The sequence below is a fragment of the Carassius auratus genome, chromosome 26, assembly GCF_003368295.1.
Source record: "Carassius auratus strain Wakin chromosome 26, ASM336829v1, whole genome shotgun sequence".
Lineage (NCBI taxonomy): Eukaryota > Metazoa > Chordata > Actinopteri > Cypriniformes > Cyprinidae > Carassius > Carassius auratus.
In genome coordinates this window covers 20420790-20431019 of record NC_039268.1, presented here as the reverse complement: position 1 = coordinate 20431019, position 10230 = coordinate 20420790, and the positions used below count along the sequence as shown (strand labels likewise).

Genomic DNA, 10230 nt, shown 5'->3' with positions numbered 1-10230 from the left:
AATCAGGGAACCTGGTTTGGACACACAGGGACTTCTGTCTCCAAGACCAGACACAAGAAATCACTGGATTTTTGAGTGGACACCAAGGAAAATGGGGCTCGGGGTAAGTCAACCAAAGCTATACTGCTGGATTCATTGTTTAATTTCTTTCATTATGCATGCATTTCATTTAAAAAAAAAATGGGCGATTTATACATTTATTTGTTTTACATCTTACAGACAGGGAATGATAAGTACAAATTGGCAGCAACATCAGAAGATGGAGTCAAAAAGCCCAAAAAAGGGAAAAAGAGCAAAAAGGACATGGATGAACTGAAGAAAGAAGTGGAACTGGTAAGAAATTATTAGCATATTCATTAATTCATGCTTTTCCTGCTTTCGGAATTTTCAGGATTTCAAACTTATTTTCTCTTCCGCAGGAAGATCACAAGTTGACCTTTGAAGAACTTAACCGAAAATACGGCACTGACCTAACCAAGGTAACTAAGTTTTAGTGACACTTTTGGGGGAAAATAATGATGCATTATTTCTGTTTTGAATCATTTGTGTGAATTAAACCTTACGTTTAGTTACAAAGTGTAATGAAATAATGAATCTTTAGCCCATATGTATCTGAAATTATTATTTATGAGCATCTGTTTCCTGCATGCCTTTAATCTTGTGGCAGGGTTTGACCAATTTTCGAGCAAAGGAAATCTTAGATCGTGATGGACCGAATGCCTTGACTCCACCTGTTACGACTCCAGAATGGGTCAAATTCTGCAGACAGCTGTTTGGGGGATTTCAGACACTGCTGTGGATTGGTGCATTTCTTTGCTTCTTTGCATATACGATCCAGGCTGCCTCGTCGGAAGAACCAGCAAATGACAATGTATGACAGATAATGTTTTGTCTTCCTTACTGCAATGACATAACATAGTTAATATGTCAATTAACCTAGTAAAATGAATGTAGTAGAATGTTTTGTTTAATAAATATTTGAACTGATAAATTTAATTAAAAATTAAATTTATGCATTTAGCAGACACAGTGCATTCAGGCTATACATTTTTTTACCTATCATGTGTTCCCGGGGAATCGAACCCACAACCTTGCGCGTGATAGTGCAATGCTCTCCCAATTGTGTAATTGTCTGTAACTGTGAAATTTCTATAAAATAATCTAATTAATGACTAATTATTAATTTCCTTGCAGCTGTATCTGGGACTTGTGCTTGCTTTCGTTGTCACAGTCAATGGATGTTTCTCATACTATCAAGAGGCCAAGAGCTCCAGGATCATGGAATCTTTTAAGAACCTTGTTCCTCAGGTATAAAAATGTAATTTCTCTTTATGCCAAAAAAAAGCTTTGACAATGTACAAAGGATTTTCATGTTCATGTACATTTGTTGTCATGTAGAAAGCCCTGGTTGTGCGTGATGGAGAGAAAAAGATCATTGACGCTGAGGAAGTAGTTGTAGGTGATCTTGTGGAGGTCAAAAGTGGAGACAGAATCCCAGCTGATATTCGTGTCATCTCTGCACAAGGATGCAAGGTAAAAGCTAAAGAATTTAATGGAAGAAAAAAATTGTCATGAAACATCTCTCCTTGCTTTCCTTTCCAGGTGGACAACTCTTCCCTCACTGGAGAATCTGAGCCCCAGTCTCGTACTCCTGACTTCTCTAGTGAAAACCCCTTGGAGACAAGAAACATTGCATTTTTTTCTACCAACTGCGTTGATGGTACAACATTAAAGTATCTTTAAAACAGATGTGGTCAAAATGTATGACTAAATGTCTTCAATGATGCATTAACATGACAATATTCCATATAGGTACCGCCAGAGGGATTGTCATCAACACCGGTGACCGTACTGTCATGGGTCGTATTGCATCACTTGCCTCCAGTCTGGAAGGTGGACAGACACCAATTTCTAGAGAGATCGAGCACTTCATCCACATCATCACTGGTGTAGCTGTCTTCCTGGGTTTGACCTTCTTAATCCTGTCCCTGATTCTTGGCTACACCTGGTTGGAAGGGGTCATCTTCCTTATTGGTATCATTGTCGCTAATGTACCTGAAGGTCTCCCTGCCACTGTAACCGTAAGTCAGCGTAATATTATGTTATATACATATTTCCAAATTCCAGTGATTGCTTAATGTGCATTTCCTCACACAGGTGTGTCTAACTCTGACTGCCAAACGTATGGCAAAGAAGAACTGCCTGGTGAAGAATCTCGAAGCCGTGGAAACTCTTGGCTCAACGACAACCATCTGCTCGGACAAGACTGGTACTTTGACCCAGAACCGAATGACTGTCGCTCACATGTGGTTTGACAACCATATTCATATAGCAGACACCACAGAGAACCAAACTGGAACCTCATTTGAGAAGAGCTCTGCTACTTGGGCCGTCCTCTCACGTGTTGCTGGCCTTTGCAATCGTGCCGTCTTCCTATCAAGTCAGGACCATCTTCCAGTTCTTACGGTGTGCTATCTTAATATGTAGATTTTAGAAATACATTAAAAATGCATTTAAAACCATGCAAGTTTTAGAGTTCGTATCATTGAGAGTGGCAGCTTTTTCACATCACATCTGTTTTGCAGCGAGAAACAGCTGGTGATGCTTCAGAGTCCGCTCTGTTGAAGTGTATCGAGCTGTGCTGCGGTTCAGTCACTGAAATGAGAGAAAAGTATCCAAAAGTTGCTGAGATCCCTTTCAACTCCACCAACAAGTATCAGGTATTTTTTGTTGAGGTGTTCTTTAGAGATTGGTTTTTACATTAACTGGTCATTCTAATAGGCTTTCAATACGCCTTTCCTAGCTCTCAATCCACAAGAATCCCAATTCTTCGGAGTCTAAGCACCTGCTGTTGATGAAGGGAGCCCCTGAGAGAATCTTGGATCGATGCTCTACTATTTTGATTCAAGGGAAAGAGCAGGCTTTGGACGATGAAATGAAAGATGCTTTCCAAAATGCTTATGAAGAACTCGGAGGTCTTGGAGAAAGAGTGCTGGGTAAAGCCACCTTATGAAGTACACCTTGTGAAAACACTTGTTATGATTACAGATTAGTAACACAGAGCATAGTAGATCACATAATTATGAACAACTCAATGTTTTCCCTCATAGGCTTCTGCCACTTTAGCCTTCCTGATGACCAGTTCCCTGAGGGTTTTGCATTTGATACTGAAGAAGTGAACTTCCCCACTGAGAACCTGTGTTTTGTTGGCCTCATGTCTATGATCGATCCTCCTCGTGCAGCTGTACCAGATGCTGTTTCCAAATGCCGGAGTGCTGGAATCAAGGTGTTATACTCATTCAAGTTACACTGCTCGAATAAACTGTAAATACAATAAAAAAATGGTTAAAGATAGATGGTCAAACCATCTGAGAAGGAGGTTGAAATTACTGATGAAGGCCATGGAGGCACCTTTTTTTCAACTGAAATATGTGAAACGATCAATCTGAATAATCTATTACAGGTTATCATGGTTACTGGTGACCATCCAATCACAGCTAAAGCTATTGCAAAAGGTGTAGGCATCATCTCTGAAGGCAACGAGACTGTGGATGATATTGCAGCCCGGCTGAAAATCCCAGTTGAAGAGGTCAATCCAAGGTATACATGTTACCTTTGCCACTTGCAACATATTTTACCCTTCTATTTCAATACTCAGCAAACAAAAATGTTGCTCTAGATTTCTGTTAATACAAAGTGTATCTCCAGAGATGCCAAGGCCATTGTGATCCATGGTGGTGAACTGAAGAACATGACCCCAGAACAGCTGGATGAGGTCCTCCATCACCATACAGAAATTGTGTTTGCCAGAACTTCTCCACAACAAAAGCTGATCATCGTGGAAGGCTGTCAGCGACAGGTAACCTCAGACTGTTATCTATCTGATCCTACTTAAACTAGAGGATTTTACATAGGAAGTTCCATTTTAATGCATTTTATCTCTCTTATCAGGGTGCGATTGTAGCTGTAACCGGTGATGGTGTCAATGATTCTCCCGCTCTGAAGAAGGCTGATATTGGTGTGGCTATGGGTATCGCTGGATCTGATGTATCTAAACAGGCTGCTGACATGATCCTCTTGGACGACAACTTTGCCTCAATTGTCACTGGAGTAGAAGAAGGCATGATATTGAAAACTTAATTTCAATAAAGAATGATAAAGGTTACTTAGACACTTATTTCTCTAAATTATCTTCAACTTCAGGACGTCTGATCTTTGACAACTTGAAGAAGTCTATCGCCTACACGCTGACTAGTAAGATTCCTGAGATGTCACCCTTCCTCTTTTTTGTCCTTGTGGGTATTCCTCTACCTTTGGGCACCATCACCATTCTCTGCATTGACCTGGGCACTGACATGGTATGGAGAGGAACTCAGTTTAGACATTTAAATGTAGATAGAATGCTGTTTAATGTGCATGCATTCATTTTGATCTACTTCTTGCCACAGGTTCCTGCGATCTCACTGGCCTATGAAACTGCTGAAAGTGACATCATGAAGAGACAACCCAGAAATGCTGAAAAAGATCGGCTGGTGAATGAGAGGCTCATCAGTATGAGCTATGGTCAAATTGGTAAGTGCATACTATTCTGTACAAAGCACTCTAGGTGTGCATTTCTGTTCGTTTCTTACGTGTCTTTATACTTAAATTTTAGGGATGATGCAAGCAGTTGGTGGGTTCTTTACTTACTTTGTAATTCTTGCTGAGAATGGATTCTTGCCCAAGGATCTGGTGGGAATTCGAATTGGGTGGGAAGACAGATTTGTCAGTGACTTGGAAGACAGCTATGGCCAGCAATGGGTAGGTGTCACAGCTTCACCAAACCAGAGAGATACCAAACCAACATTTCTACCTTTCTTTTAAATATTGCTTCTTGTCTGATGCAGACCTATGAGCGCAGGAAGATTGTGGAGTATACATGCCACACAGCCTTCTTTACCAGTATTGTGATTGTGCAGTGGACTGACCTGCTCATCTGCAAAACCAGGAGGCTTTCCATCTTTCAACAGGGAATGAAGTATGTACACATCAAACAAGCCATAAAATATTGGTGATATCTATCAAACTGAAGTGTTTGTTCAGTTCCACCAACTGTTGCTCATTGTACGTCTATAAGCACAGTTTGGCCAGTTAAAATCAATCTTAATTTCAAAAACAAAAAGTGGAAAGCATTGCAAGAAAAAAACATGTCTATGCAAAACATAAAAAGCCTTTATTGTAAGACAGAACTACAAAAAATAAAATAAAAAATAAATACTAAAATAAAATTGTACCTCAGAAATGTACTCGGGTTTTGTGCTCAAGGGTCACATATCTCAAAATCTCAAGGGACATGAAAGTGAAAAAAACTGCAAATTGAACAAATACCAATAAAAAGCACTTACAAACATATCTAACTATTGCAAAAATATAGAAAAATCACTATCTCCATTAAGACCACGGTATGAGAGAGCATTCTTTGCAGTAGAACATTTTGTTCCTTCTCTAGAGCACCCAGTGCCTATTGACTATTAATCTTTTTTTTTTTCTTTCACAGGAATAGAGTCCTCACCTTTGGTCTGTGTGTGGAAACGGCTCTGGCAGCATTCTTATCCTACTGCCCAGGCATGGATGTTGCTGTCCGGATGTATCCAATGAAGTAAGTGAAATCAGAAACTTTTAATGATACTTGCTTAAAGGCATTACATTTCCAGCTTAATATATATTTTTTAACCAATTAATCCTGTTTTCCTTTTTCATTTAGACCATTGTGGTGGTTCTGTGCTATGCCATATTCACTGCTCATTTTCATCTATGATGAAGTTAGAAAATACATTCTTAGGCAGAACCCAGGAGGTAACATTCACTTTAGTAGTACATCTACAAGTTTCCTAAGCAGAAAGTAGAATTTTAATTACTGAGATGACTTGCATTCACATTAGTTTGATGTATTTTTTTAATTCCTTTTAGAGATCAATACTGAGCTAATATTTGTGTTGCTTTGTTTCAGGCTGGGTGGAACTAGAAACATACTACTAAAACAACACACTTCCATTGGGAACATGTGCAAGGAGACATTCATTTTGATGTTTTCAAAGTGATAAAAAGTCTATTTAAGTCAATAAATGTGTCAGATTAAATGAGCTGAATTTGTTTTTGTGTCATTTTAATGAAAGTATTAAGATTAAAACAAGAATCCAAGTGGCACGTCAATGCGCAAAAGTATATGTGACATAACTGCATTTGCAAAATACCACAAGTCATCCTACAAATATAGGTTTCAATAAACTATTGAGTAAAATCTCAAACACAGATGACAGTAATATTTAACATATCCATTTTCCATTCTTTTAATGACAGACAATTAGTAGTGGTGACCACAATTACAAATTTATTTATAATGGCCAAAGTTTTTAAACTTTTGGTCAACATCTGTCCATCCATCAAAACCACTTTTTTATCATGTAGGCCAATGCTTTACATTCTCTGAAATAATACTAATAATACTCTTTTAATTTTTGTGGGTGTTAAAGACAAATGAGCAGTAGGATACGATTAAATAAATTCTGTCATCATTTACTTACTATGTCACTTAAAACATGTAAAACTGGAGAACACATTTCGAGGCATCACTTTCCCTCGGACAGGGGCACCTGCTGGATTTTTTCCAAGGGTACGCACAGACGGCTTTTTTGGTTGCACTTTATTTTACAGTATTTTTACTTACATGTACTCATAGTGTGCATACAGTGTACTTACAGTGTATATATCTAAGAAAGTTCTGGTAATGCAAGGTAACTACATGGGGTAAAGTTAGGTTTAAAAAGCTACTGGTTTCGTTTTTTGGAAGACTAAATGATCAGTGGGAGCCAAGCTGAGCAGAACAAAGGTGTCACACATTTTGTACTCTACAATATGGTCAAATACATCTATCAAGAGCATGCTCAGAGGAGAAGAACTACACAGAACAAAATATAATTGAATTAATTGTATATTCACGGCTGAAAAAAAATAGAAACAGTAAATCTAAAAACATAAAAATATAAGTACATTTTCCTGACGGACACCCAATTTAGTGCATGTGCAAACAGCAGCACAAACATCAGAATATGAATAAATCTGAATAAAAGAACATACTTTATATAAAATGAATAAAATAAAGTCCTAAACAAAATATATTTCTCTTAAATAATGAACATATTAATAACCCCCCCCCCCCCCCCCCAAAAAAAAAAAAAAAAAAAAACTGTGAGAAGTTAAAGAAAACTGAGAAGGCTGAAAGCACTCAGAATTTCTTTATTTTATAAAAGCACAATGTTTTTATTGTGAGTATACACAAATAAAAGTGAACACTTTATAGTTTTGAATAATGTTTTATTTATATCTATATTTTAAGTAATTTCCACTTTTATCAGGAAAAAAATCCAAGTGATTGTGCGGGAGCCTCTTGTGGGAACATTTGTATCCGTGCCGAGATGTAGAGGTACGTTTCAGTTTCTCTTTAAATAAATTCTCTTTGGCTAGACTTTTGTATGTTATATACAGTCGTGGCCAAAAAATATCGGACCCATTTGTAAATATGATAAAAGGCAGCTGTGAAAATTCATCTGCATTGTTAATCCTTTTGATCTTTTATTTAAAAAATTCATAAAAACATATCCTTTCACTGGATAATAAGAATTTAAAATGGAAGGGAAATATCATTATGAAATGAATATTATTTCTCAAATACTCATTGGACACAAATATTGGCACCCCTGGAAATCCTTATGAGTAAAATATCTCTTTTAAGTATATTCCCATTAATATATATAGTTTTTCTATATAACTATATATTTCTTATGTGCAGCAAAAGAAAATTGAGCTTCACAAATTGGTGAAGTGGCTTTAAGAAAAGAGCTAGAGCAGTGAAAATTCCCATTTTCACCATCAGGGCAATAATTAAGAATTTCCAATCAACACAAAAAAAAATTATGAAACAGCCTACTCTCCAAGATTCACAGCTGGAGAATTGCATAAAATAGTTGAGTCTCAGGATCAGAAAACCTTTTAAAAAATTGTCAGACAGAAACTACTATAAAATGAACATTTTAGCTGCAAGCACTCAAGATGGGTTTGGTGAACACAGAAATAAAAAGTACCCCATGTGTACAATGAAATACACTGCTGCATGTATATCTTTTTGATGTTGTGGGCCTATATTTATCTGCTGGGGGTCCTGGAGATCTTGTTTAGACACATGGCATCATAGATTCATCATCATGGATCAAATACCAACAGATAACAAAAAATCAGTAAGTGACTGACTCAGTTAGAAATCTTTTAATGGGCCATGTTTGGATCTTCCAACCGTACAATAATCCAAACGCAAACCTCAAAAACAACACAGAAATGGGCCACTGAGCATAAAACCAAGCTTCTGCTATAGTCACTCCAGTCCTCTGACCTGAACCCTACAGAAAATGAGAGGAGTGAACTGAAGAAAAGCACCAACATGGAGTTGGGAATCTAAAGGGTCTGGAGTGATTGTGGATGAAGGAATGGTCTCTGATCTCGTCAGGTGCTCTCTTACCTCATCTGGCATTATAGGAGAACATTTAGACCTGTTAAACTGGCAAATGGAGGTTTCAAAAAGTATTGAATAAAAGGGGGCCATTAATTCTGGCCAATGTGTATTAGAGAAAAACATTTATTTCATAATGATATTTCCCCCCATTTTAAATTCTTATTATCCAATGAAAGGATACATTTTTGTGAATTTTTAAAAATAAAAGATCAAAAGGATTAACAATGCAGATGAATTTTCATAGCATCTTTGATCATATTTACCAATGGGGCAGATATTTTTGGTCAGGACTGTATATTGAATGCCATTAAAATGTATTATATAATTGTTTACACAATAGTTTTCCCACTCAGGAGAGATCGTGTTCCTTCCTACTCTGAAAAAAATCATGATTTTTTTTAACAATAAATTATGCGTAATTACATGCAAGTAACCCTAAATCAAACCATAATCCTAACCATATAGTAGGAACATGTAGTTAATTAATAGGGCCTATAATTCAGTCCTTAAATGTGAAATTACACTGTAACAAGGAGACCTTAAAATAAACTGTGAAGCCAGGACTGTCTACTGTTTTTCACAGAACTTGTGTAATTACCCTTCATACATTGGATATAACCTGGTTTGATGGTCCGCTGGATCGGATTGCTTTCTCACTACAACCGAATCGATCCAGAGTTTGTTTTCAATCAAGCCGAGACCACCTCGTTCAGGCGGTTGGTTACATTAAGAAACAGAGCAAATTGAGATGGACTAAATCCAGAGGAACTGTGGCAACATCTCAAAGATGCTACAAGAAACCCATCAGCAAAGCCACAGTAATGTGAAAAGTTTAAGGCACTTGTGGAAAAATTCTGTAAAGGGAGGGTCCTTTCAAAAATAATGTCATAAATAGATTTGATCAATTAACAAAATAAAATCAACATTTGGTGTGACCCCACTTTGCAATTAAAACTTCAGCTTCAGTCTTAGGTGCACTTGTGCATAGCTTTTCATGTAGCTTTACAGGAAGGTTAGAATTAGTTTGAATGTAAACACGCCTAGCATGAATAAAATATTTTGTCATAAACTGCTGCTTTAATCAACATTTTGTTTATGGCTACAGTAAAAGCCTCAGCAATATTTCATCAAGTAATACAATGATACATTTCATCAAGATAAATCATAATAAAAACAAAAACATCATTAGGATTTGTGGTAACACTTTAGTATAGGGTCCAATTCACAATAATAACTAGTTGCTTATTAGCATGTCTATTATTAACATATTAGCTTTTTAGTTCTTATAAAGTACATATAATGCATGACATCCATAATCCTACCCAATACCCTAAACGTAACAACTACCTTATAAACTATTAATAAGCAGCAAACAAGGAGTTAATTGAGGCAAAATTAATAGTTAATAGTGAGAATTGGACTCTAAAATAAAGTGTGACTGAATTTTTTTTGTGAAGCTTCACATAAAAGCAACTTTTTGTTTTTTAAACCTTTGTTTTAAACTTGTATGAATGATAGTGTCCAAATTACAATGGACCACATAACTTTCCGCGATATGCTTTTGCATTTCATGGAATCAGAAACACACAAAGGTGAGTAAATAAAAGAATTTGCATTTTTTGATAAATTGTAATACAAAAATAAAATGTTATTTGCAGGCACAATTAAAAACATGCAACAATTAA

The 10230-nt window shown here is 36.6% G+C and overlaps 1 protein-coding gene across 1 annotated transcript; it reads left to right on the top strand.

The window, feature by feature from the left end:
* LOC113044616 (sodium/potassium-transporting ATPase subunit alpha-1) lies at positions 1-6122 on the top strand. The gene is made up of 22 exons (XM_026204751.1): positions 1-103; positions 220-333; positions 420-479; positions 668-871; positions 1195-1308; positions 1399-1533; positions 1603-1720; positions 1813-2081; positions 2158-2466; positions 2586-2720; positions 2804-2996; positions 3111-3286; positions 3464-3600; positions 3709-3859; positions 3952-4120; positions 4204-4358; positions 4449-4572; positions 4655-4800; positions 4887-5017; positions 5537-5638; positions 5744-5835; positions 5990-6122. The coding sequence occupies exons 1-22, from the start codon at positions 92-94 to the stop codon at positions 6016-6018; spliced, it is 3075 nt and encodes a 1024-aa protein (XP_026060536.1). The 5' UTR covers positions 1-91; the 3' UTR covers positions 6019-6122.
* Positions 6123-10230: the final 4108 nt, after the last annotated feature.